The sequence below is a fragment of the Pseudoliparis swirei genome, chromosome 14, assembly GCF_029220125.1.
Source record: "Pseudoliparis swirei isolate HS2019 ecotype Mariana Trench chromosome 14, NWPU_hadal_v1, whole genome shotgun sequence".
NCBI classification, from domain to species: Eukaryota; Metazoa; Chordata; class Actinopteri; order Perciformes; family Liparidae; genus Pseudoliparis; species Pseudoliparis swirei.
The window spans coordinates 3,810,491-3,838,139 of record NC_079401.1 but is presented as its reverse complement, the minus strand read 5'-3'; the positions used below and the strand labels follow the sequence as shown (position 1 = coordinate 3,838,139).

General features: G+C 48.5%; 4 protein-coding genes across 12 annotated transcripts; 2 read left to right on the top strand and 2 right to left on the bottom strand.

The window, feature by feature from the left end:
- Nucleotides 1-227: 227 nt before the first annotated feature.
- enpp4 (ectonucleotide pyrophosphatase/phosphodiesterase 4) lies at nt 228-13,836 on the top strand. 8 transcript variants are annotated; one of them, XR_008833603.1, is made up of 12 exons: nt 260-308; nt 1,848-2,131; nt 2,220-2,513; nt 2,611-2,715; nt 3,198-3,396; nt 3,481-3,654; nt 3,746-4,015; nt 4,947-5,082; nt 6,714-6,819; nt 7,655-7,838; nt 7,936-8,765; nt 13,695-13,774. XR_008833603.1 is itself a non-coding variant. In XM_056430814.1 (9 exons), exons 2-9 carry the CDS (start codon nt 1,892-1,894, stop codon nt 13,744-13,746), a joined length of 1,470 nt encoding a protein of 489 aa, XP_056286789.1. In that variant the 5' UTR covers nt 228-308; nt 1,891; the 3' UTR covers nt 13,747-13,836. The 8 variants fall into 8 exon arrangements, 3 of the variants coding, with proteins under 3 accessions (XP_056286789.1, XP_056286788.1, XP_056286790.1); XR_008833604.1 differs by having other exon boundaries at nt 7,936-8,025; nt 13,695-13,766; XR_008833602.1 differs by having other exon boundaries at nt 13,667-13,744.
- On the bottom strand, nt 12,413-13,646 carry LOC130204252 (XK-related protein 6-like). Its single transcript, XM_056430817.1, has one exon. The coding sequence runs from the start codon at nt 12,945-12,947 to the stop codon at nt 12,594-12,596; it is 354 nt and encodes a 117-aa protein (XP_056286792.1). The 5' UTR covers nt 12,948-13,646; the 3' UTR covers nt 12,413-12,593.
- Nucleotides 13,834-27,557, top strand: gckr (glucokinase (hexokinase 4) regulator). 2 transcript variants are annotated; one of them, XM_056430810.1, is made up of 20 exons: nt 13,834-13,900; nt 20,007-20,088; nt 20,509-20,658; nt 20,733-20,801; nt 20,878-20,946; nt 21,135-21,208; nt 21,757-21,823; nt 21,908-21,961; nt 22,055-22,149; nt 22,228-22,333; nt 22,412-22,530; nt 24,328-24,426; nt 24,731-24,828; nt 24,917-24,984; nt 25,192-25,288; nt 25,376-25,485; nt 25,788-25,865; nt 26,070-26,213; nt 26,654-26,788; nt 26,874-27,557. In XM_056430810.1, exons 2-20 carry the CDS (start codon nt 20,038-20,040, stop codon nt 26,985-26,987), a joined length of 1,797 nt encoding a protein of 598 aa, XP_056286785.1. In that variant the 5' UTR covers nt 13,834-13,900; nt 20,007-20,037; the 3' UTR covers nt 26,988-27,557. The 2 variants fall into 2 exon arrangements, with proteins under 2 accessions (XP_056286785.1, XP_056286786.1); XM_056430811.1 differs by lacking the exon at nt 13,834-13,900 and having other exon boundaries at nt 19,421-20,088; nt 26,073-26,213.
- Nucleotides 15,335-17,509, bottom strand: LOC130204251 (XK-related protein 6-like). The gene has a single exon (XM_056430816.1). The coding sequence runs from the start codon at nt 17,118-17,120 to the stop codon at nt 16,524-16,526; it is 597 nt and encodes a 198-aa protein (XP_056286791.1). The 5' UTR covers nt 17,121-17,509; the 3' UTR covers nt 15,335-16,523.
- Nucleotides 27,558-27,649: the final 92 nt, after the last annotated feature.

The following is a 27,649-nucleotide window of genomic DNA, read 5'->3' as shown; positions in this document are numbered from 1 at the left end:
TAAATACATTTGTGTACATCACTGGACTTGTATTCACAATAAAACATCATTTAATTTGCTAATCTTATTGAAAACAAAACCGACGACAAATATCACTGTTTTACATCGTGACGTACGGCACTTCGAAGTCTTTTATTTTGAAATGCGTTCCCGGAAGTGTGGACGTAATCTTAGCTAGCTCGACGGTGTCGCACCGGTTTGTTTACTTTGAGGAAGTGGAGTGGCGATGCTGCTGCGTGAAAGAGACTGAAGGGGAAAGTTGTTCAACGATACTGTCTGGAGGACACCTGCCTGTCAGCCCATTACAGGTAGCGTGACATTAAACTGCTAAACATTAGCTCAGGGTTGTCCGCTGATAGCAGCAAATACAATAGAACTGGTCCTCCAGCTGAATCCAATGTGCGTCTATTTTCTTTATATTTGCTCCTCGCGTGTCTGACCTCACAGCTGGCGGTCTTTGCTTTCGACAGGTAACTAACGTGAGCTCCTTAGCTCCCTCCCTCTGTCAGAAAGAAAATAAGAAAGTGGCAATAGGAGAGAGTGTGTAAATGAGCTATTCGTGGTCATGTCCTTGTAATTAAAATTCGCACTTATTCTTGTGTCGTTGAGATGCGGAAGCGTGTGTGTGTGTGTGCTTGTATAATTGGCTGACATTTATGAAACCGGATGTAGAGTAAGAGAGAGAGTTGCTTCCAGCTGTATTTAAATTAAAAGTTTTTAGGGACAACCCCCCTCTCTCTCTCCCTCTCTCTCTCTCCCTCCCCTCTCTATCTCTCTACCTCTCCCCTCTCTTATCCTTTCTCTCTCTCTACCTCTCCCCTCTTTCCCTTTCTCTCTCTCTACCCCTCTCTCTCTCTCTACCTCTCTATACCTCTCCCCTCTCTTTCCCTTTCTCTCTCTACCCCTCTCTCTCTCCCCTCTTTCCCTTTCTCTCTCTCTCCCTCTCTCTACCTCTCTTCCCTCTCTTTCCCTTTCTCTCTCCCTCTCTCTCTCTACCTCTCCCCTCTCTTTCCCTTTCTCTCTCCCTCTCTCTCTCTACCTCTCCCCTCTCTTTCCCTTTCTCTCTCTCCCCCTCTCTCTCGACCTCTCTCCTCTCTTTCCCTCTCTTTCCCTTTTGCTCTCTTTCTCTCTACCTCTCCCCTCTCTTTACCTCTCCCTCTCTCTTTCCCTCTCTTTTCCTCTCCCCTCTACCTCTCCCTCTCTCTTTCCCTACCCCTCTCTTTCCCTCTCCCTCTCTCTTTCCCTCTCTCTACCTCTCCCCTCTCTTTACCTCTCCCTCTCTCTTTCCCTACCTCCCTCTCTCCCTCTCTCTACCTCTCCAATCCCAAATGCTGCGTTCAAAAGCGAAACATTCCCACCACTTGAGTCGTGAACGCAGCACGAGGCGTCAGCTGACTGAACCTGTTCAGCTCGTTGTTGAGTGAGGGGTTGAAGTGGAGTAACTAAATACCGACACGTCAGCAACATATCAGATCATTTATATTTAAATATATAGATGATCTGAAATCACCTAATCTCACGAGGAAACGAGCATGGAAGACTTTCAAATCTGGGGGTAAAAAAGTATAAAATAAATACCCACAAGTCTTAGCCTTACTTGTTACTCAGTTGAAAAAGTGACACAGCACATTAATTAAACACGTATATCAAGTCGGGGCCCCGGTATCGCCATCGGAACCGAAACGTGAAGAACCCAATCCTAATGTTGGCTCCTTTCTCTCGGTATGTGCTTCTGCGCGTCAGAATTATGACACCTATCATCATTTAAATTAGCCGACACTTTGCTTTGTGGTTTGCAAAAAAATAAATAAACAATTACTAAGATGGTAATTATACTCACCGGACAGGTTCCCCGCAAACGTGTGCGTCACCGGCGTTGCGTCTTCACAGGATGCTGCTGCTGCTGCTGCTGCCGGGCCTTCTGCGTGGCGCCGGGGCCAGGAGCGTGGAGGGAGCCGCGGCCGGACCGGGCCCCCCGCCGCTCCTGCTGGTGTCGTTCGACGGCTTCAGCGCCGACTACCTGCGGCGGTTCCCCATGCCCAACCTGAAGCGGCTGTACAGCCAGGGGGTCCTGGTGGAGCAGCTCACCAACGTCTTCAGCACCAAGACGTTTCCCAACCACTACAGCCTGGTGACCCCTCGCCGCTTGTTCTTTTTCAAAATTGCGTGGAGCGACCGGGTTTCGTGACGCGGCTCGACCGTTCCCCCCCCCCCCCCAGGTGACGGGGCTCTACCCCGAGTCCCACGGCATCCTGGCCAGCAACATGTACGACCCCGTCAGCCACAAGAGCTTCCACGTGGGCCCCGGCACCGACCCGATGTGGTGGGACAAGGCGCGGCCCCTCTGGGTCACGGCGCTGGACTCCGGCTACGAGACGGCGGTCACGATGTGGCCCGGCTCCGACGTGGTCATCGGTAACCGCACGCCGTCGCACTTCCTGCCCTACGACTCCGGCGTGACCTTTCGACAGCGGCTGGGCAACGCGACGAAGTGGATGCTGGGAGACGGAAAGGTAGGAGAGAAAAAAGGCGCCGTGCGCTTCCCGCTCTTCTTCTGGTTTGCCCTTCTTCTTCTTCCCGTTAACGTCCCGTACCGCACCTCGCCACCAGGAGCAAGGGGCGATGTTCACAGCGATCTACTGGGAGGAACCGGACTGGTCGGGTCACATGTTCGGCCCGGACAACGACACGGCCATGGGCCAAGTGCTGAAAGAGGTAATAATAATACATAACATTTCTATAGCGCTTTTCATTGTACTTTCATAGTTCTGTCCACAGATGTGTCTCCATGGGCTCGTTTAACCCTCCTGTTGCCTTAGGGTCAATTTGACCCCATTCAATGTTTAACCCTCCTGTTACCTTTATATTTACTGACATATTTTACCCTCGGGGTCAATTTGACCCCAGCAATTAAAACCTCCAGAAAATTATTAGAATTAATATTGTTTTCCAAGTTTAAGTGTGAGGTACTTTATGTTTGTTTGTTGACTACCTTAATAGCCCTTTAAATATATAAAAAAAGTTGTTATTTCTTATGTGTTTGACACAGTGAACAACATCAACATTTTGATGTCGTATGAATACAAATGGTTGTATCTAAAAGATGTGTTGAAGTTGTGTGTGTGTCTTAGCGAGTTAGATTCGTACGCAGCGCCTCGCGCTTTGGGTTTGTAAACCGTGACCGGCGCCGGGACCAGGTCGACGACAACGTCGGCCTTCTGATTTCAGAGCTGGTCCGCACCGGCCTCTGGGGCCGCGTCAACCTCCTGGTGACCAGCGACCACGGCATGACCCAGTGCTCGGCCGAGCGCCTCATCCGGCTGGACGACTGCCTCCACCCCGACAACTACACGCTGGTGGACCTCTCCCCCGTCACGGCCCTCATCCCGCTCCGAGGTAAACCGCGAGAGACCGAAGGGTCGGCGGCCGGCTGTTTTTTTTTAGGGATGCGCGCGATGCTTATTCCTACGTGCTTCTCAGACCCGGACGCCGTCTTCGCCTTGCTGGAGAAGTGCCACCCCAACATGACGGCGTATTTGAAGTCGGACATCCCCGACAGGCTGCACTACCGGCACAATGAGCGCACGCCGCCGCTCATACTGGTCGCCGACGAGGGCTGGACCATCGTTCAGCGGGGGAACCGGCTGCCGCGCCGTACGTCCCCCCCCCCGAGTTGTTCTTCTCTTTCCTGTGATAGCCAGACACGTGATCGCCTCCACCCACCGCTCTGCTCCCCTCCCTCCAGTGGGCGACCACGGCTACGACAACTCCCTGACCAGCATGCACCCCTTCATGGCCGCGGTGGGGCCCGGCTTCCGCCAGGGCTATCGGATCAGCAGCATGCAGAGCGTGGACATCTACCCGCTCATGTGCCACCTGCTGGCGGTGCCCCCGCAGCCCAACAACGGCACCCTGAACCAGGCCCGGTTGCTGCTGGCCACCGACACCTACTGGGAGGCGCCGGTGGTGGTCGGCATGGTGGTGGGCGTCCTGTTGGTGCTCACAACCATCACCGGTGAGTCCGAAAGGCCGCGTCGCATTTAGTTCGGCCCACACGCTCTGACCTCAGCAGGATGGTGGCCGTCTTTGATTGGCATGCAGCAGCGTTCCAGAGGGTTTTAATAATCAATATATATATATATATATATATATATATATATTCATTGTTTTGTTTTGGGGCTGTCCGTATGTACGTACTATTCTCTTGCAGGAAAAACCCGAGAGAATATCTTCAAGTTTGGCACGACCATCCACTTCGTCTGAAGGATGCACTGATTTGAATATGGTGGGCGAAGGTCGATGTGACCTCAACAACTTATTTTTGCCCCTTTATGACGATTTCATCCCCATGTCTAATAGGATAAAAGGACCACGGGGACTGTTTGACGGAGGGATACAACCGCGACGCGGTGATCCTAGTCGACTAAACATCGGAACAAAAAAGTTCAGAAATTAGTGTTTGGTAGATTAATTCTCTGACGTGACAATATTTCTTGGCTATACACTTTATATTTGGAAAGCCTGTTTTTTCCCTTTTTAAACGGTGCCCCATTGCGCCCATGAAAAGTGTGCCAAATCTTCTCTGCCAATGCCAAACGGCTTATTCTGCTGTTGCTATCGACTCTGGTTTGGTGGATTGGCTGATTGAAGTTTATCAGTCAGGAGGAGGAAACGAGACGTATATGCAATGTAACAAACCTCCGTAGCGTGTGGAAGAACCATGCACAGCCACAACAGCCGGGCACCTCCTCCTCATGCCGGTCACACGCCGCAGTGGGACGGCATTGAACCGGCACGAGGAGGAGGTGCAGCTCGGCTCCAAGCTCCTCTGGTGGCGGCCTTCCGAGTTCATATCGGACAACAAATACGGCGATACACATACGTGTCATAAGTTGAGATGCAAACGTTTGGTGGAGCCCTCCTAACGGGGACTCGTTGCTCTTCAGTTCTCTTCAGGTTCCTGAGGCTCCGCGGCCCGTCGGGCTCCCGGCCCTTCCAGAGTCTCCCGGTTGACGAGCCCCGTCTGGAGCGAACCCGGTCGGGTCACCTGAACCTGCGTGGCCTGTTCCTGCTCGCCTGGAGGTACTTTACATGACTCCCCCCCCCCCCCCCCCCCGAGGTCGTGGCTGGGCCATGTTCGGGGGTAGGGTGAACATTGAGATTAATAATTACTTCATATTCTTGGAGAAAGAGGACTTTTACTTTTTTAGGATTTAGAGATGTATTCTTTATTGTGAGTGTGCGGATGGGACTTTTTTGTTGTTGCACTTTGAACTGTTCGTCAGCAGAAGGCGCCACTCGCTCGATGGAGATTTGTTTTGTGTCTCGCTGACATCCTGGGAGTCTTGAAGAGGAAAGCGTGACAGATATTTTTCATTGGATATCCTTTTGAGTGTCTTTCTGTATGTACTGTTTTGGTTCATTTGGTTCAAACTGAAAGGTCACACCTGAAGAGGTCACACCTGAAGAGGTCACACCTGAAGAAGTAACGCGCGTTGGGAACAGCGGTGTCGATGAAAAGTGTTTGTCAGGTATCCATTCTTTTCAATTGAGTTATTAAGTTGCACAACAGACGCTTTAAGGAGAATCCGAGGGATTCGCTTCATAAAATGTAAACACTCCAATGAATTTCAAGTAATAAGAAATCTTTAGGAGCATGTTTGTCTTCTCAATCTTTCTGATGTTTCTTCTACGTTCAACAAATCCCACGAAAAGACCAAAACCAACGATGACGTGTGTATCAATGTCCTTCTCCTCTGCGACATTGTTGCCCCAAATACTCAGAGCACCCAGTGTGTATTCATCCACGGCGTGAAAGCCAGTTATTGCAGGAGTTTATTTTCGGGTTTATGCCAACAGGATAAAGTCGGTCTTTTCATGGGATTTATTCACACTAACTCAACTTTAGCCCCAGTGGTCATGTGCTTCGTGTCCATGCATCTATTCATGTGTGTGTGTATGTATGTGATGTGGAAGGGTTCCACGTCCAAACCTTCGTATTTATGGACGTTTGTGGTCTTTTCAGGCTGTAAACTGCGTCTTTGCGCTCTACTGTTACTGTTTTTATTTATCTACTTTTGGGGGGCTGGTAAAACACGAGGGCAATATGCCTGTTGAGAGATTCCTGTGAAATATCATTTATTTATAAATGAATAAAGTTTATTGAAAAAAAGACTTTAAAAAAATTGTTTGTTTTTTTATGTCCCGAAATGGAAAGGAGAAGCGACACCCATTTAAAAAAAATTAATTTCTATTCCTTTATATATATTTTTTTCTCCATCGCAGTCACAACATTACAAGGTAATACTGGTAATACATTTCTGTATCGTGTTCAAAACCAAATGAACTGTACATGTTTTATATAACTTAAAAATCATTTAAAATCAGCATTTCTATGGAGTCATCTGTATAATTGTAAATCTTTGTCTCTTCACAGATAAATAGACTTTATTTTCAGGAGGTATTGTAACAAAAATAACACATTTCCTAGCGCTGGCCACAGAGAGCCATTGAAAATATCTCCCCCAGAATGCTTTGAACGGTTATCGTAGACACATACACGGACGACGAGACGTACGCGGCGTCTCTTGTTTCTTTTGCGGTTGGTCAGAAAACATTCGCTGTGAATTCGGGAACCCCCCCCTCCACACACACACACACACACACACACAAAGACCAGAAGATTCCTGAATGGTGTTTTTATTTTTCATGAGCTGACGCAAGAGCTGTTTTGAACACGATCGATGACGGCAGCCATCCTTTCTACAGTGGAGACTGGAGATGTGAGACCCTGCTATCATCGGAATTTAAAAACAACCTGTGAGTTCTGTCCCTCTTTGAACTTTGCCTTCCTTAAGTTTGAGATATGTGCTTCTGTGTTGAACTGTTTGGCATGTAGCTGCACGCTGCAAATAGGACCACTGCATCACGCTATTTAAATCACACCCAAAAGTTTAAAAAATCCCATATAACTCCTAAATTGCTCTTTAAATTGTTTTAATAACTGCTACTCAAAAGATAGTTTCCAAGAAATGACAAATTAATTTCTCATGTATCAAGCAATGTAGAAACGTTTTGGATTTATTTCTCCAGGGTTTGAGAGCTTTTCCTCTTTAGATTTCTCCACTCCAAATACAGCTGAAGTGAGGGGAATTGACCTTAATTTCAATGTGATGCTCGCGGTATTAAATGTCATTGAATTCGCTTTCTTTATTAGAGGAAGCCAAGAAGATCGATACCACACTCGCTAATGTACACTAAATGTGACGCTAGCGCCAGGAGACGGTTAGCTTAGCATAATGACTGGAAGTAAAGGGAACCGAGCTGGCTTTGTTTAAATGTTTGAAACTTTCAAACAAAGCTAGCTAGCTTCTGCTCATTTAAGCGAAGGGAACCGGCTGCCGACTCCCGCTTCATTTTAAGCGTACAGGTATGCAAGTGATGAACATCTTCTTAAATGCTCATCTCATGCATTAGCTTGTCACTTGTTTCTAAGGGGCTCAACATGGACATGTGTGTACTAATCATTTCTTGTGACGGTCTCTCTCTGCAGAACAATTACAAACTTTTTGTGTGTGTGTTGATCAGGAATGTGAGACAAATATTACATCCGTTCGTCCTAATCGCTGCCCCCCCCCCCTCCCTCCCAACACAGATCTAATATCAGTGTGCTTTATACAACACGGTGGCACAGACTCCTACGAAAAACACAGTTTCCAGTCTTCTCTCGTCGTACATTCTGGATATTTATAAAGAACATTTACGATCGGTACATTTGAAAAAGCCATCTAACCAACTCATTGAACATAGATCCAACGGAGGAGGATTACCAGTAGAAGGTATTTACAATCAAAATGCCAACCACAAGAAAATAAAAAGGTACTTTTTGAACATCGAAAATCTCTAGAGCCTTTTCCTTTTTTTCTTCTTTTCAAGCTGGAGAACACGGTGGAAAAGCATGACCCCGACAAAATAAAAGTTCATGGTACATCCACGTTAAGGACTCGTCCCTGCCCTGTGCTTATAGTAAATATTCACACCTGAGTCGAACCTTTGAAATCACTCCGACGCACTCCTAAAAGAAAAAAAGGACTGATCGGGTCCAAACTGGTCTGAGATCAGAGAGATGAGTAATGATCATTTTCACAGCTCCGGACCAAGCAAAGAACTTTGGTGAAAAGTAAAAAGCATATGAAGCATAACTCACACACACACACACAGCCTCATATGCCTTGCAGACCCTGATACTGGAACATTTACATGTTCATCCAAAGAACAAAAAAACAAAACAGTTTTTTTTTAACGTTTCACAATCGGATGCACAGTCATCCGCCAGGAGGTCGCATCCATCCCGGTCATTCCCTAAAAGGTACATTATGCGGTTACCCCCCTCCCCCGATCAATTTGAACCTATCTGCAGACGAACTCGATGAATTAACTTCATATAAATGAAATATAAACAAACGTCAAAAGTCACACGTTTGCATTGTTGTACATTAACACTTTCCTGGTTTTGGCTTTCTTCTCCTCTGATTTGCAAACAAAGACAAAAGTACAAGGATTACATGAGAACAGTGATGTGGTATTATTGTGTGTGTGTAAAGGTTATACAAGCCCAGAAGCTTTGTGTGTGTAACCTTTGCATAGCTGTGGATGTGTAGCCGGACAATGACACTGGCTGAGTGGGCGTGGCTCTGGGTTCATTCGGAGCATGCGGACTCAACTGGAGAATGTGACTTTTGGGTTTTTTTAGACCAGATATGAAGGTTAGTGTGAATTTAAAACAAAATGGACACGGTATAGAAGATTATGACACCGACCGTTTTGATTACGAGGCTACTGCCGAGCCTGAACGCCACATGGGAAAACCTCCGCGTGAAAAAAGGAACCGTGTGTGGTTTCATTTTTTGGTTGTGTCCGACCTGATTTGTGTTGAACCTGATCTCTGATTGGCTGGAGCTCTGGGTGCAAAGGGGGGGGTGACGGTTTTAATTCAAAAGGTCAGAGGTCAGTGTGGGGGGGAGGGGCTAGTGGGGCAAGCTCAACGTGCATCTCCCTTTAACATCCCAGGAGCGCATACGAAGCCGTGACTCTTCAGACGGGTTGACGCATGCAGGGAATTCACAATCTCAACAGGAAAAGTCCGACTGCGCCCTCTGAATGTCGCACATTCGGTTATTTTTTATTCCTGTTCTTCGACACATCTGGACCCGCGCTCTTAATGCACGGTGCACGTCCACGTCGGAGTGCACTCAAGCAGATGAGCACCACCCTCCACTTCTGTCGAGCGGAGAGAGCATTGTTGCTTTTCCTCGGAGACGGAGGAGGAGAGCGTTGCGTCTTCTTCTTCTGCACACTCTAAACACACCTGGCGAAGTACTTCACTGTGACCACAACAGTTACAAGACAATATCCGTCTTGACTCCATAGCACCATATGAATATTGTTCCCAAATTATAAAGGGGTATGGGATTATTGGACATTAGTGAGTGTGTGTGTGTGTGTGTGTGTTCATGCGGTGAGGTAGTGACACATCCCATGTTGTTGCCTGTTTTCTCACTGTGTACTAAACACATCTCCCTGCTGTTAGTGGGGAACTCTGTGTGTGTGTGTGTGTGTGTGTGTGTGTGTGTACACTAAGCACATCTCCTTGCATAGCTTCTGCAGAACGGGAAGAGCAGTTCTCCGTTTGGACGGAGTCTTAGCCGACAACTGAAGGCAGTACTCAAGTTGCACCATAGAATTCAAAGAGACAGGCTGCCCTTATTGCACCATAAGTGTGTGTGTGTGTATGTGTGTGTGTGTGGGTTCCATATTTTATTATTTACATCTAGCACCACGAAAAAGTTACGTAAGCTCGCTGTTTGTTCACGTTGTTCTAACTTAAAGGGACACGTCCACATTCACTGGGGTTCGTCTCACCTATGATCCTTTTCATGGTTCATTGATCAGTTGAGCCATTAATTGATTCATTAATTGGTCTAAACAGGGGTTCCCAACCCTGGGGGCGGGGAACCAATGAGGGTCCCAAGATGTTTGCTCTTCTCCAGGCCGGAGCGTTGTTTTGCTTTATTTTCAGGAGGAACTCCAACAATCAAAGATTGTTCATAGGTCTGCTGATAAATTGCCTCTATTTTTTAGATGATCAAGATCCAGAAGATTTGGTGGGAACCCCTGGTCCAAAATATAATAAAGTATTCAATGTATAATGATTAATTCACTTAAATGAGTTAAGTCTCTGATCCCTGCATCATGTACGGTCATTTGTGCTTGATTACTGAATAATCCAACACTTTTAAATGGTATTTAATGAATTGTATGGTAGGGAAATGTATTTATTTACAAATAAGTGGCTAAAACTGCACCCAAACATGTTGACTTTCCCCCTTTTTTATTCAAACGCACTCTTTAATCTGCTCTCAAATGCAACATCTTTATCTTTCTCCTTCTTGAATAAGAAGCGTGCATGTTTGTTGTTGTTGTTGCCATCGGAAGCGACGAATTGGCTGGCGTTTAGGCGGCAAAAACACTTCCGGTCGCATTCCAAACACTTTGAGTCTACTCGCCCGCCACGTGGTGTCGAGCCCCCCCCCCGACGCCGTGTGTTTTCGGTAGCAACGTCTTCGTGGCCCGCCAATGTGACAGCTTGAATCACAAGGATAAACAAACCAAATAAATAAATAATGAGCCATACATCACAGCTCAGACGTGGGTGGAAGCCATTGAGCGGGTCGTGACGAGACCCACGCTGTGTCGTGGCAGCACCCCGTTAGCGTGAGACCAACATAATTAAGACTTCACGCGCGGGAAAGATTTAGTAGACGTGGATCAAGAATAAATCGCCTCGCATTACCGACAGAGTAACCTCCCAGCATAACAGGAAATGATGGAGCTGACCCAGACGGCACACTTGAATGCAAACAGTGAAATAGGTATGTGCCCTTAATAATAGTCATATTTATCATATAACCGTACATTAGTAATACCGAAAGCATCAGAAGCCAATAACACCGACTCAATGTTTCTCCATGCTAACACCTTAGCATACACGCTCTTGAGTGAGAGTGACAGTCCTCTTGGCAATAAAAAGATAATTTTTTAACATATTGGCTGTAATATGTAATGTTTGAAAATGTATTCCAGCTAATATATCTTACCTCACCCAGTTTAGCCGATGTAGCTAGTTGTTGTTGTTGTTGTTGGCACATCACATTTGTATTTGCACACAGTTTCACATTGACAACCATTCAGCAACAGGAACATTGTTTTGGAGTTATTGCGTCTTATTTTGAGAGAAGGGGAACTAAATGTCAAACTATTTCTGTAGCCCAAACTTTGAGTGAAATTTGTCATTCGCTTGAGTCTCTCTCTCCATCTTTCCCATCATGCTCTGCTACTCTCCCTGAAAACCATGTCAACATTACCCCAAAACCAACGAGTCCAACTGCTTTGCCCCCAGTCGACAACAACGTCATGGTGCGTTAAAAAAAATCCTTTCTGCACGTAGAAAATATCTCACCTACCTTGTTTTTAACTAGACTAAAGACGACATGTTCACACATTTCCTTCGTGGCGTTCTTTCTTCGCGTCACATGTATTTATTCGACTGAAACCCGTGGAGGTGCGAGCGACACGACGTAAACGGCATGCGGTGGTCAAAGACGCCGATGTGAAACCGCGCTCATATTTCTTATTTTTTTGTTTTTTTTAAATCTTCACAGTGGAGCACAAACCTGTGATATTAAATCAATGAGGCCAGATGAAGAGTGTCGCAAGGAGATGGACTGGCGCTGAAGCAGCTTGTTGAGTCCTGGGACTCGCAGCTCATGGTCCCCGCAAGGAATGTGTGCGGGAATGTGTGTGTGTGTGTGCTTAAAAGTGTGACTGATTGCTTTTGTGTCCGTGTGCTTTACATCAAGTGCGACATTGTGCGTCTAAATCTAAACATCCATGTGTACATCCATGTTTTTTTAGGGTGCGCGTGTCAGAGTGAGGACTCGTACTGCAACAGTTCATACAGCAGGGGTCCGTCGCGGTAGCGGATGCCCACGGCGGCCGGCGTTATGTACTGCAGGATGTTTATAGTCCTCCGCAGGCGCCTGTCTACGTAGTGGGCGTCCCATGCCGGGTAACGCTTCCTGGGCATATCGATCTTTATAAGCGGGCCCTCGGGCTTGGAAGCGATGGGCGCCGACCTCACCTGGAAAACGGGAAGACAAGTCTCAGCCACGTCCTCGTCCGTCTCCGACTTGGCCATGTGGGCCGGGGTGGGCGGGGCGGTGGGCGGAGCCGACGGGGGTAAGGGGAGACCCCACAGGAGCCGGGCGCAGCAGGAAGAGGCGGGGCTCGGCTGCAGGTGGGCGCTGGCCGGGTGCAGGAAGCCGTAGTACAGCAGCATGACCAGGACGCCGCCGGCGAACGTCAGGTAGACGCCACACAGCGCTGGGACGGCGTAGGAATCGGTCAGCACTGGGTCCCTATAGGTGTACCTGCAGGACGGTGGCGACACGGGGTTCAACTCAGGTGCTTGTACTGATGCTATAACTTTCTTTTAATTGTGTTTTAAACATGATGCAGTATTTGTTTCATCCAGGTCAAAGATGCAAGAAAATGCAAACCCACCACAGGCCGGTCAGGACGCTGTTCTCGGCCAACACCACGATGTAGTACGCCACCATTCTGTACCGCGTCCGGCCCTCCTTCACGTTGAACCAGCAGAAGATGTAGACGATGCCGACCACCATGTTGAAGAGCACCTCCTCCCACTTGGACATGCAGAAGTCGGTGCCGCCGTGCACCACCCAGAAGGCCATGGCGCACCAGTGCACCACGACAAAGATGCCGAAGTAGATGTGGAAGAGGGAGGCGAAGAGGGCGAGCGAGAGGACGCGGGACGAGATGGTGAAGAGGCGCCAGAAGAGGTGCAGCAGCGCCCCGCGGTAGCTCATGCTGCGCTGGTCGTCGCGGGAATCCCGCAGCAGCTTGTGGTAGGAGGCCAGGACCCAGGCGAGGGACAGCAGGGAGCCCAGGGAGGAGATGCCTACAGAGGGGCACAGGGGGCGCAATCAACGCAAGAGGAGGAGGAGGAGGAGGATGTGGATGCTTCTTCTTTTTTTGAATTTTGTGTGTGACTCAATCGCAACGAAGCAGAATCGAGAGTTTTCATGGTTCGGGAAACAAAAAGCACACCAATTGATTATGAGTCAGCCGCGGTGTTTTGTGCAACAACGTAGGCACGTCCTTGAAGAACAAGCTGTGTGCGACACGACAAACATTATGAGCCTGAAACATCAAGTTATTTTTGATGTCCCAGCTACTGTGTGCATCCGCCCCCTGTACGAGTCACATATTTGCATACAAGTAGAAGGTAGAAGGTGTCACTAAACTCCAGAGGGAGAGGGATGAATAACTCCAGTGGGTGGCCGCCTAGATGATACAGTGGAATGATTAATAAGGAAGAGGAGGCCGATGGAATTCGTCTACTCTAGCACGTCCCCCGGACCACCGATGGTTGCGCTTCCTTTCTCGGCCTACCTGAACCAAAAGCGCTGTGAAAATCCAGCACCATCTGCGAGCCACAAATTACACAGCAGAATGTGTGCAAATTGCTAATTACTGTTTGTGCATCTGTTGACTTGTATGTGCTTTGTGGTCTATTGTGTTTTAGTAAATGTGTCCGTCCACCCACACTGCAGCGTCTCGGCCCGGTTCTCCTGGATCATGATGCAGAGCTGCAGGACCAGCTGAGGGGCGGACTCCAGAAAGGTCTCCAGCAGCCGCAGCATGTTGACGTCGGCGTACTCGAACATCATGGCCCAGTACCAGCGGCGCTGGTGCTCCTTCTGCCGACGCGACATGATGCCGAGGTACAGAGTCCTGATGTACCTGCAGGGGATCAGAGGTAAGAGCGCTTCTTATAAATGATGCCACATTATTTTTTAGCCTCATTGTTTTTATCCTCAATGTTCATTTATTTTCTTTCTCATTACTTTCCTGCATTTTCCCTGCTTTAAATAATAATCTGATTATCAGACTCTATTAATCGATTAGCTACCATCAGCTCCTTTTTTTAATGATCTATGCAAACATTTGCTTTTCTTCATCATAAATGATAAATGTGGGTTTGGAATAAAATGGCACCTTTATAAATTGTTGTGGCCATTTCATGAAAACAATCGAGTGGATGCTCAATAGTTGTCGTCCTATTGCAGCTACGACGTCTAGCGTGACAGAACTCGTGAATATTTCTCGGTTTCATTACGGTCTGCTCGTTGACAACAATCTGATCAATACATACTGAGTGGATTTCTAGATGTGGGAAACTACAGTACACGTGGGTGGGATGTAGGCAGAGGTTTCCATTAAATCGCCCGAGGGCACTCACAGACTGTGTGGCTGCATGTATGTGCTTATGTATGTATGTATGTGCACAAAGCCTCCTGGTTCCTAGAGCGCATTACTAAAGCATGTGCACGGGTGTCATCGCGTGTGTGCATGTGCTCCTACATTATGCAGGACTCTGCATGTGTGGCTCCATGTCTGAAACATACAAGCTTAATTCATAAAAACATAAATAATGCATCATCTCTGGAAAAAACGCCCACGGCACTCGTATCCGTACGGCTCGATGCAGATGCGTGTGGGCGATCAATCGTGGGAGAGCTTCTGGCTTCTAATTAACGATCTCGTGGCACGTTGAGGAGGGAGTGTCTGCTACCTGAAAACTCCAATGTGGACCGCATTATCGTTCCCTGACTCGGTTCTGACGCCTGTGAGATGAACCCAGAGGTTAAGATGATCCCGCGCTCTCAGAGGAACTCCTCAGGGTTCGGAACACCTGGGTAGAGGAGCTCTCGAAACCTGCCACACACGGTCCTCTATTGCTGCAACATGCCAGCTCGATGTCACCCGTGAGGGGACCGTCTTTTGGAGCACAGAGGAACCTCATGGCAAGGTTGATCGGTCGAGGGCAATCGGTCGAGGGCAATGGGTCGAGGGCAATCGGTCAATGTAATCGGTCAACAGTACTTGACTCATTGACTCCAGAACAATGAAAGATAACCATTGTCGTTTGTTTGGCTTTCATTTTTTTTCTATTGACAGGAAATCCTGGTTTTCACATTCAGGTTGAGGATTGCGCAACGTATAGACACCCAAAGCCTCAACACGGAGGGCTGTGGTACCAAATAGAGTAGATCTTCCTCCCTACTCTTACTCCTCCTCTCGCTTTCTTTTCTACTCCCTTCCCCCAGTTTAATTGTTGTGTATGTGCAACCTTTCCCCCCCCCCCTTACATCTTTAAGCAATCCGTCTCAATCAGGCCGTACCATTTCCTCAGCCACAATCAGCTCCACTCCCTCCTCCTTCCTTCCTCCTTCTCCTGCCCCTCTGCTTTCACCACGTGGTAGAGTCCATTCCGCAGGCTGAGGGGTGCGACTACTGGGTGGGGTGCATGGAGGTAGAGGAGGTTTGCGTGTGTGTGTGTGTGTGTGAGGGATGACTTAACCCTACAACCACAGAGAGGCTGAGGAGCTGAGTAGCACAGCAGGCTGTCTACACACACACACACACACACACACTCATCACTCTGCTCTCTCCGCTGTCCGCCCAGAGGCAAGTGGACACCATTAGGGAGTCTTCTTGGAGAGAGAGGAGGGGAAGGGAGTGAGAGTGAGCGGCCCGGAGACAAACTAGTGCACTCCTGCTGCCGCTACTACGATGACTATAACTCTGTCAAAAAAACACAAACAAGTATGTGAAAGAAGACGTTTTTTTCTCTCCCACCAGTGCCTTTAGCACCACAATTAGCACCTACCCCTATCCAACTGTGTGTGTGTGTGTGTGTGTGAGAGAGAGAGATGAAGATAGAGGGAGATGTGATGCCAGGAGCGCAGATGCTCTCCCTCTTTGTACTCTCCATGCATGCTGACAATCACGGGAAGGGCCGTGACACCGTTTATCCGCTGGTCACGCACACGGACACGCAAATGCACTTACACAAATATGCACACACACACACACACACACACACACAGAGCCCCAACTTCTCTATTCTTCAACTAAAGCGAAGGACCCCCGAGTGCTAGAGAGATAACTATAGTATTTATTTTTAGTATTTGAGTTGCAGAATTCCCTTTTCATACAGACGTTACACTTCGTGAAGGTGGCTGTGTCTCTGACTGTCTTTTTGGCGTGAGTGTGTGCGTGTGTGTGTGCGTGTGTGTGTGTCCCTCTGGCTGCCTCTCTTCATCGGTTAACTGTCTGTCATCCCAGATAGTAAGTGAAGTGCTGGGGGGGAGCCTTTCCCTGTCCTCCTCTTCCTCTCTTGCCTGTCAGTGTGAAGCGAGCCTCTCCTTCTTCTAGCCACATCGAGTCGACAACACTCAACCCATTAAGCGTGTGTGTGTGTGTGAGAGAGAGATAAATAGATTGTGTATGTGAGAGAGAGGGGAAGGGGGAGGGAGTGTGGTGTCAGATAGGATCAGGTGTGTTGTTGTTTGTGTGCCCCCCCCCCCACCTCCTCCTTACCTCCACACTTGCCCCAGCTGGAGGATGTGTATGGTGGCCTGCCACAGCCAAATGGTGGCCAGCTGCAGGCGGTCCTTGCCGGGATACAGGCACCCCAGGGCCACCACGTCCCGCTTGGTCAGCCCCTGCACCACCCCGAGCCCCCCGCCCGTGTAGTCCTGCACGAACCAGCGGAAGCTCAGAATCTGCACCAGCACGGACGGCACCAGCACGAAGAAGAGCGTGAGGCCGAACCAGAGGTAGTCCTGTCTCCGGTAGTACTCGTTGGCCAGGCACAGGTCGGTGCCGACGTCCCAGAAGAAGACGATGAGGGCGAGGATGATCCAGAGGCAGTCCAGCCACAGCTGCTCCCGGGGCGGGCAGTGAGTCTCCCGGATGCCGAGCCCTCCGGCGGGATGGCCCCCGCCGCCCAGAGAGCCGAGGCAGGCGGAGCGGCAGCCCCAGTAGCAGGCGGAGGTGCGGCAGCACTGGCAGATGTGTATCGCGGCGGAGTCCATCGGCTCCTCGCCGTCGACGTCGTACAGCTGCGCGAAGCCGCCGCCACCGCCGCCGTACGCGACCCCGACTTTGAAGCCGTCCGACTGCGCGGCCATGTTCCCCTTCCCCTCCTGCGAAACGCACGACAACCGCACCGTGGTGCTTTCTTGCGGGGCGCGGATACCACGTCACTTCCCCGATACCTGCTGTCCCCTTCGCTCTCGTGCAGCGGCGGCTGCTGTGTCTCTTTCGCGCCCGCGGCTCGAGGAGCCATCAGAAGCTGCGGCCGCGCGTCGGCGGCTCCCCTCCTTCGTCGCGCAGTCGGGTCTCCGGCACCGGGCGCTCGCTCGCGGTAGAACCCGTGGCCGTCTGAGTCCGGCGGACCTGCATCATCCTCGTCCTGCGCGCGCGGTCATCGAGGGCGATGGGAGGCTATGACGTAATTGCATCCCCCGCTCTTCTTAAGACGTGTGAGGGAGTGCGCGCGTGTGCGCGCGTGTGTGTGTGTGTGTGGTGACGCACCGGACCCCCGGAACCCCGACTCGTGCGGTACCCGGCATCCGCTGCAGCCTCCGCTCCTTTCTACAGCTCCAGCGTGTTCTCTCTCTCTCTCTCTCTCTCTCTCTCTCTCTCTCTCTCTCTCTCTCTCTCTCTCTCTCTCTCTCTCTCTCTGCCCACCCCCTGTCGGATGAGGAAACCTCAGCATCCGAATTTGACATCTGCACGCGCATTATAAGTGGTTGTGGTGGATTGAAAATGGGTGTGTCAGGGGGGGGGGGGATACACATGTTTTTCCTTGAGGAGGGAGGGATTAAGCCACAATGACGAAGGAAGGAGGGAAGGAAATGGGATTGAGATAAGAAGAAGAAGCATTCATTTGTTTTCATAGAGAGAAGTAATTAAGGTCACTGAGTGACGGCTCCTGTGGAGAGGACGAGCTGCGCCTCAGACACGTGCACCGCCCGCTCAGCCGCCTCTCAGGAGCGTGACACGCACACACACACACACACAGGCGCGCACACACACTCGCCTAATTTGTTTTGCCTAATCGCGCACATACATGCACGGAAATATGCAAAGCATGCGCTGCACATCTTCATCACGCACGTGCTCCCTCCTCATTCTCAGAAGCACGTTTCTGTGCAAGCAATTGCACTCTCTATCTCTCCCTCTCTTCCTCTCTCCCTTTCTCTCCATCCCTCCCCCTCTCTCCCACTCTCTCTACCTATCTCCCTCTCCCTCTCTCCCCATTTCTCCCTTTCCCACCCTCTCTCTACCTCTCCCTCCCCCTGTCCACTGGAGATTTGCCTCCCCGTTGCCATGACGACCGCGGCTGGAGGACAGGGAGAGAGTCGATGTGTGTGTGTGTGTGTGTGTGTGAGAGCACCAGAGTGGCTGCCCCCTGACACATGCACTTAACAGCGCCACATATTTCTGGGTGTTACAGATGTTTGGTGCTCAGTGGAGTTCATGAATAAATAAAAAGTGAGATCCTTCAAGTGAAAGTTGCACGTTGTGTCACATCGACGCAAAAAATCAAACCGATCACCTGATGAGAGCCGGAGCTTTATTTGGGAGAACAATAGGGCAATATAATAATAATATAATAACGATATAAGCCACCGCTCGTACTACTTCCAACCTCTAACTAGAGTCTGACAGCGTGGGAAAGCCGCTCAGTGGTGATTGTGGAGAAAAATATATTTTTTTCTTTGTGTCTTAATATATTACTCAACCTTCGGCCCAATTTACAACACAGAAGGAAGTTAATCTCACCTGCTATGCTGGGACTAAATTAATCTGTATCATCTCATTGGTTCACGAAGAAGAGAGGGAATGTGTGTTTTATCGGGGGGAGGAACATCCAAAACCGAACGTGGAAGCTAAGCACACCGAAGATATAACTATCAGGCATGTCATGTTTATTTTATATCTGCTCACAGGAGGTTTTAGACCATTTTTAGAGGAAACTGAGCAACAAATCTGTTTTCATGCTTATTCGAGCTGATTTTAAATGAAACCAGGAGTGTTTCGACAACTTCTTCAGCCACACACATGCAGATACAGAGGGAGTACGGAAAGTATTCAGACCCCTTTACAATGTTCACTCTTTGTTTCATTGCAGCCATTTGCTAAAAATCAAAAAAGTTAATTTTATTTCTCATGAATGTTCACTCAGCACCCCATCATCACTGAAAAAAACAGAAATGTAGAAATGTTAGCAAATTTCTTAAAAAAGAAAAACTGAACTGTCAGCATGGACAGCATGTGAGTTAAATATGAGTAAAGGGTCTGAATACATATGACCATGTGATATTTCAGCTTTTCTTTTTTAATAAATTAGCAAAAAATGTCTACATGTCTGTTTTTTTCTGTCAAGATGGGGTGCTGAGTGAACATTAATGAGAAATAAAATGAACTTTTTTGATTTTAGCAAATGGCTGCAATGAAACAAAGAGTGAACATTTAAAGGGATCTGAATACTTTCCGTATGTATATAAACTGATTGAGCAGAAGATAATGACAATAAAACAGCGTTAATGACTTTATTGCTCCTTTTGTTACTCGGCTAGAGTGTTTATTTATATTTTTAAAATATCAATGAAGAGCTACTGTGGTGGTTAGCGAGAGGCAACCACGAGTAACACGCTAGCTGGCGTTGACTGGCTCATTCATATTCAGCATGAGCCGGTAATGAGGAGTAGATATGCATCGCTGACACAACAGTCTCGAGCCTTCGCGGCGTACTGCGTGGTGTGAAATTAACTGTGTTTACAAAAAAAGAAAAGAAAAAAGGAGTTATAAATAAAGTGCGAGGAGGAAGGATATTAAATGCGTCACTGACAGCAATTTAGCCGTCTTGTTGTGACAGTCGTGGGTAGCGAGTCTGACGATGAGACACATCCCGACTTCCTTCCACTCCTCGGTCTCAAAGGTCCTTCAGTGAACTTTGTCACCGCAGACGGAGACGAGCACTTTCCTTTTTCAAATCCCTGTGACAGTTCTTGAGACTCACAAACTCGCCCGCGCACCATGGCCGGATCCGACTGGACTCGCAGTCTCTCCGCTCTGGATAAGTGGGAGGTAAGTTTTACGTAATACATACAAATTATATATTTTTTTGCCCGGTGTTAGACAAGAAGATCGATACCACTCTCTTGCCTGGAGGGTAAATATGAAGCTCCGGTCAGGAACTTGTTAGCCCGAGCTTAGCATAAGGCTGGAGCTTGCCGCTTCATTAGGTTACAGACTTTATGCTAAACTAAGCTAAGCTAACAGATAGATGGTTGTAGCTACATAGTTAGCGTACAGGCAAGATGGTGGTATCTGGTCATCTAACTCTCAGCAAGAAAGCAAAAAGAGTCAAACTATTCCTCTATGTTAAGCTACATTATCAATATCATAAACTATCCTCATAAACAATCAGACTCAGAAATTATTCTCCTCGTTTACATTTTTTAAATTCAAATCCTTGGATTGAACTATTTCTTTGCTATTTCTCAGTCCCCAGATTATGAGCCGTCACTTCCCGTTTCAGAGAAGTCCAACCCCCTGACGCGCGACCTCGACCGGGCTTCGGCCAATCGCATCGTGAGGATGCTGCAGGCCTGCGACGCCCAGATGTTCCAGGAGGAGACCGGAGGAACCTACCAGGTACAGACGGTCCTGCGGCAAACCTTTATCGGGATGGAAATTACGATCCAAATGTATTTATTTCTTTATTTTAGAGGCTTTTGAGCGAACAAGTGGCGGAAACATTGGCGGAGGTTGCTAAGAAGGTGGAGCACATTCTCAAGGTATCTACTCTCTCTCTCCGTCTGTGTTTGGGCCGCTCGGTCAGCCGCGTTGTGAAAGCTTCTCCTCCTCCATCAGGATCCTCGGGACAGCCTCGTGGTCCTGAGTGGTTGTGGGACTTCTGGTCGGATGGCTTTCCTCATCGCAGTAAGAGTTGTCCTGAAATGTCATTTTGCCCACCGCGTACCCCAAATAAACAAACAATTTGTCCAATAATGGGAATTTATGCCGGAACACGGCAGCAATATTAGGTCAATGATATTTAATAAAAATCGCGTGTTCAAATCTCCGTTTTTTTTTATGGGTGAAAATGACTTCCTTTGTTGTTTTGTTAGTCGGCTTTCAACCGAGCGCTGAGGGATCTGGACCGGAGCCCGGTATACTCCTACCTTATTGCAGGAGGAGACAAGTATGTTTGGGTTTTGTTCCGCTGATACACAAAATATATGACGTGCAGTATATTTGTTCACATTGTGATATACATACATATAGATGTCTTCACATCTTAAAGGGGTTTAACACACTTTCTTTAAGGATGACACGATGTGAACAATGACTTACTCAGTCTGAGTTGAGTTTCCACAGGGTCAGATCAGTGTCAATAATTGCAAATACACACAGAGAGACTCAGAAATACACACAGAGACTCAGAAATACACACAGAGAGACTCAGAAATACACACAGAGACTCAGAAATACACACAGAGAGACTCACGAATACACACACAGAGACTCAGAAATACACACACAGAGACTCACGAATACACACAGACTCAGAAATACACACAGAACATTTCACAAATACATTCCAATGCACGCAGAAATAAATTCTGATTAGTTTGTGGCTCGCTCTTCGTTTGTGTGAGGGGAAGAGCGTGTTATTTGTTTACTTTGTTTACATTGACTTCAACTTTTAACACGCTTTAAAGAAATCTCTGTTTCTCATTTTCCCCCCAGAGCTCTGCTATCCTCCCAAGAAGCTCCTGAAGATGACCCCGAGCTGGGCGTGCTCAGTCTGCAGAAGGTCAGGACCGTGCATGGAGAGTGTGTGTGTGTGTGTGACAGGAAGTGTGTGTGTGCCTTTTTTGACCGCCGCGCGTGTTTGCAGGTCTGCGAGGGGCAGAAGCGCGTCTTGTTCGTTGGTATTTCCTGCGGTTTATCTGTAAGTCGCGGCAATCGGTCGTAATCTGAACTCCGTTTTATTGGGCGCGCAGATATAACGCGTGCTGGTTTGCGTACATCTGGCTGCCTGTAGGCCCCGTTTGTTGCAGGTCAGCTGGACTTCTGCCTGCAGCACCCGGAGGTGTACACTCCCGTACTGGTCGGCTTCAACCCTCCACATCAGGCCAGGTGTGTGCATTCACATCATGACGTGGAAAATGTTGAAACCCAGTAAAAACGACACCCTATAAATGTCTAACGTCTCAGGGACGAGCGCATTCCGGGCTGCACCTTCACCTTTCTCGGCGTGGTGCGGAGGATGCAGGAGCTCGCCGAACGCCAGAAGGCCTTCCTCGTCACCCCGGCGGTCGGGGTGAGAACCTCGCGCCGCCGCTCTCCCGCGGTGCCCGCCGGGCGTCTGTTCTCAGGCCGCGTGTGAATGTGTGTCCAGCCAGAAGCCGTCAGCGGCTCGTCCAGGATGAAGGGAGGCAGCGCCACCAAGATCCTCCTGGAGGTCGTGATGTCGGCGGCTCACGGCGCCGCCTTCGCCCGCACGCCCGTCACGCCCAGGTGAGCACGCCGAGAACCTCCAGGCCCCCAAGCATGTAAACATCCTGGGCTGAGCCAATGGACACAATGGATGTGTTTCTCTTCATTAATATTCCTGCTAAACCGAAGCTGATGTTTTCTATAATAGAGAATTTACATTGTTTTACTTCCATTGTGTGAACTATGTAGACAATAAAGATTACTAGAGACAATAAAGACTACTATAAAGACAATACAGACGACTATATAATCAATACAGACTACTATACAGACTACCTGCTGCAACGAGCTCAGTCGCACCTGGATGGAACCGATGTCTCTGTGAGAGTCACTTTCTTTGACTTCTCCAGTGCATTTAACACCATCCAGCCACTGCTGCTGAGTGAGAAGCTGCTATGTAGACAATCCACCATCTCCTGGATCACTGACTACCTCACAGGCAGACCACAGTTTGTCAGAATGGGCCGTGTGCTGTCTGGAACGGTGGTCAGTGATGTTGGAGCCCCACAGGGAACTGTTCTGTCTCCTTCCTCTTCACCCTGTACACCAGTGACTTCCAGTACAACACGGAGTCATGCCATCTGCAGAAGTACTCTGATGATTCTGCAGTGGTCGGGTGTATTAGGGATGGACGGGAGGAGGAGTACAGGGCAGTGGTGAGTGACTTTGTAAAGTGGGCCGATGAGAACCACCTGCGGCTGAACGTGGCCAAGACCAGAGAGATGGTGGTGGACTTCAGGAGGAAGGCGACAGCTCCTACACCTCTGAGTGTCCTGGGAGTGGACGTGGACATGGTGGAGGAGTACAAGTACCTGCGTCTCCATCGACAGCCGACTGAACTGGAAGGCCAACATCAACGCTGTGTACAAGAAGGGATGAGTCGTCTCTTTTCCTGAGAAAGCTTCGATCCTTCAACGTGTGCAGCAAGATGCTGGAGTTATTCTACCAGTCGGTTGTCGCCAGTGTGCTGCACTTTGCCATTGTCTGCTGGGGAGCAGCATCGAGCCGTGACACCAGCCGCCTTAACAAACTGGTTAGGAAGGCTGGCTCCATCATCGGCTGCCAGCTGGAGCACCTGGAACAGGTGGTGGAGAGGAGGTCGTTGAAGAAACTGGTGTCCATATTGGACAACCCGGACCACCCTCTCCACCACCTCCTACAGGGACAGTTCAGTACTTTCTCCAGACGTCTCCTCACGCTCCGCTGCCACAAGGAGAGATACAGGAGAACATTCCTGCCGACGGCTATGAGGCTCTACAACAGTTCACCTCTTGCCAGATCACCCTAACCCTTCTTATATTTTGTGTTTTGTTTTTTTATTCTTGTGTGTTGCTGCTACTGACTCGACAAATTTCCCCTTGGGGATTAATAAAGTATATATCTATCTATCTATCTATCTATCTATCTATATAGACAATAAAGACTACTATATAATCAATACAGACTACTATAAAGACAATACAGACTACTATATAGACAATACAGACTACTATAAAGACAATGAAGACTACTATATAGACAATACAAACTACTATAAAGACAATACAGACTACTTTATAATAATAATAATAAATAAAATTGAAGGTTATTATTATTATAATCAATACAGACTACTATATAATCAATACAGACTACTATATAATCAATACAGACTACTATATAGACAATACAGACTACTATATAATCAATACAGACTACTATATAGACAATACAGACTACTATAAAGACAATACAGCTTCATGAAAACGTTCTATAATCGATACATTTGAACATGTGTGTGTTGCAGGATGAAGTTATTGTCGTGTTTCTCTCCAACAGAGGCGTCCTGCAGCACATGAGAGACTATGAGGAAACTCTGGAGATCACCTACGCCCAGAGAGAGGGGATAGGCGCCCTGGTGGAGGCCGCCGGGCAAAGGTGTGTGTGTGTGTGTGTGTGTGTGTGTGTGTGTGTCGCACTGTAACCTTGGATTTTATTCACCTTGTGATTCCGGACGTCATCCCAGCTCGTTAGCGGCTCGTCCGAGCACCATTCCACACGGAATCCAAAGCACTTTTAATTTGATGATCGCCAGGTGTAAACGTGTCTCGAGTCTCTCCGCGGTGACGCCATTTGGCACGCTCGACTCTCACGAGACGGTTCTGTCTCAAGCGTATCGGGTGGTGTCACTCATTTGACCCATTTACAACCTAACCGTCTGTGCCGCCCTGCCGCGGTTCAGCCTGCGGCGGGGCCGGCGCGTGTGTTACCTGGGCTGGGGCCGCCTGGCCGCACTGGGCCTCGTGGACGCCAGCGAGTGCGTGCCGACGTTCGGAGCAGGTGAGACGACAATGTGCACAGATGGGCAAGGAAACGATCTGTGGAGGGGATGCGAATGAAATGTGTCCTGTGTGTGTGTGTGGGAAAGGCCCCGAAGATGTTCGGGGCTTCGTCAGTGGAGGATACCGAGAGCTGAGCAACAATGAGGGGCCACTGGTATGTGAATGGAAACAATGGAATAACATCTGTGGAAAACACAATAGAGTTTCACGAACGAGTAATTATTGTCCAGAAATAAGAGAATCATTGAATAAGAAATACTTAATACTCACAAAGTATTAATACGTCTGAAACACGGGAAGTAACAATGAGTGCAGCTCGCTGTCGTCCTCGGTGTAACTTGAAGCCGTGTCTGTCCTCTAGGGCCTCGAGTTCGGCGTCGCTCTGGAGGATTTCTCCCGCCTGGTCCTTCCTTCTCTCGACGACCGCGACGTCGTTCTTCTTATCTACACGCACTGCGGTGAGACGGCGCTGTTTGTTTGTTTGTTTGTTTGTTTGTTTTCCTCGTTTGGATTCCGTCGACTGTCCTGACGCCGTCTCTCTGCAGACGATGTCCGCCATGTGGCGGAGTGGGCGCGCACGGTGAGAGGAAAGACCGCCAACCTCCACGCCGCTTATCATCAGGTCGCCGGAGACACGGCGGCCGCTGGCCTACAAGTAACTGCCTGTCTGTCTGTCTCTATGTATGTGTATCTGCCTGTCTGTCTGTCTGTGTATCTGTCTGTCTGCCTGACTGTCCGCCTGTCTATATGTCTGTCTCTCTCTCTCTGTCTGTCTGCCTGTCTGTCTATAACCTGTGAATGTGAGTTAGTCCTGATGTGCAGGTAACCCTTAGCCCCTCCCACCAGGGTGTGAATGGGTGAATGATGTCATAGTGTTGAAGCGCTCTGATTGGTCAGAATACTTTCAACCCCTCAAGTACAGGTCCACTGACAGCCTGCATGTTTCTTCTGTTGCAGGATGACATCGACGAGCTGTGTTCATCTTCACTCAAATTCACTTGGCAGCCACCGGCTTCAGGGATCTCACTGCAGACGGTACACACACACACACACACACACACACACACACACTGATCCAGTGACTCATTGGAGCACGATAAATAATAGTTCTGCCTAATTTAATCTCAGAGCTGTACAATTAATTTAGCCTTCGTGGATTTTTTTTCTCGTGTTTTTCTCATGACTCAAACCCCATCTCCCTCCCCCCCCTCCTTTCCTCCATCTCTCTCTCTCTCTCAGCAGTGGGAGCTGTCCACGAAGCTGCTGCTGAACGCCGTGAGCACCGGCGCTCACGTCTTGAAGGGGAAGATCTACCAGAACCACATGGTGGACGTGCAGGTCACCAACAGCAAGCTCTACCGCAGAGCCACACGCCTGCTGCAGGTGTGGAACACAAACACACCTTTTGATTCATGGGACATAAACCCGACTTCGACACCAACAAAAAAAACGTAATTAGATTTTTGATGCACTTTATAACGAGGTACTTTAATCACATTTTGGTGGAGAATAAAAAGATAAAACTGTTCAAAAGCCCCAAAATGAAGACTTCACTTCAAACCCATAACACATGCTCCCTCTTCCATTTAATGAATGAACCCTGAATCCTATCTTTTATACTTTATATATCAAATACAATATAAAACAAGGACACGGGTACAATCACTGCAGTCAAAAGTGTTTCTCCCATTTCTATATGCAAGTTTCTCCTTTGCATGCTTGGCCCACTCTGAGGTTTCCATGGAAACAGCTTCACATTGTGCTCACAGGGGTCACTCCCACAAGACCACGGACTGATGGAGGATGTCTCCTTCTCCCTCCAGAAGCTGTCCGGTTACCCGGAGCCGCGGTGTGAGGAAGCTCTCCTGAAGGCCGTCTACCGGGTGGACGAGCTGACGGCGGCCATCACGTCCTCTGACGTCCGGGCGCACACGCACGCCGCCAGGAGCAGCGCCGAGGTGAGGAGGCGGTGCAGCGCCTATAGAGGAACGTATGGATATGGAGGCCGGTCTGCTACTTCTTCTTCTCTCTGTGTGTGTGTAGGCGGTCCCTCTGGCTTTGGTCTGCTTGCTGACCGGTCGATCTCTCCTGGAGGCGGAGACTCATTTGGAGCGGCAGCCGACCGTGAGGGAGGCGGTGGAGGCGTGCCTGTTGTAATCAACCCTCTATTTCCCATCCACAGAGGTCAGAGGTCAGCAGATGGACTGATTTCTACCATCTTTAGTGTAATTACGATGCCTGAGTCAAAGGTCATCCATGATTGGCTCGTGCTTTAATTATTATAAGATATTTATATATATAAATATTTGAATATATATATATATGTATAATATATTTTATATTATTATAATATATATATATACATATTTAGAATATATTTTATATTATTATAATATATATATATATATATGTTCTATACAAGAGTTTGTATTTTGGCACCTGCAGGCCTTACATGCAACGCCATATCGTACCACTAGAGGGCAGACTTGACACCTCAACACGAGCAGAATAACCTGCAAATGCTTAATTAAATGATGTAGGTACAAGATGTTAGAATATAGTGTACCCGGGAACATTTCAAAATAAAACTGAATTGTGTTAAAACGTCAATAATTGATCCTTTATTAAGAAGCCCCCCCTCTCCCGTCCTTCATGTGTGCTGTCAGTGTTCTGCAGGTACAGGCTCTACCATATGGGTCCATGTGATGTAAGTCAGCCTCAATCCGCCCGTGGCTCAGCACACAGACTCACAGGTACTGGATTAGTGTGACACCTGTAGAGCAGCTTTGGAGACCTTTGGAGCGGAGCCAAGCACACAT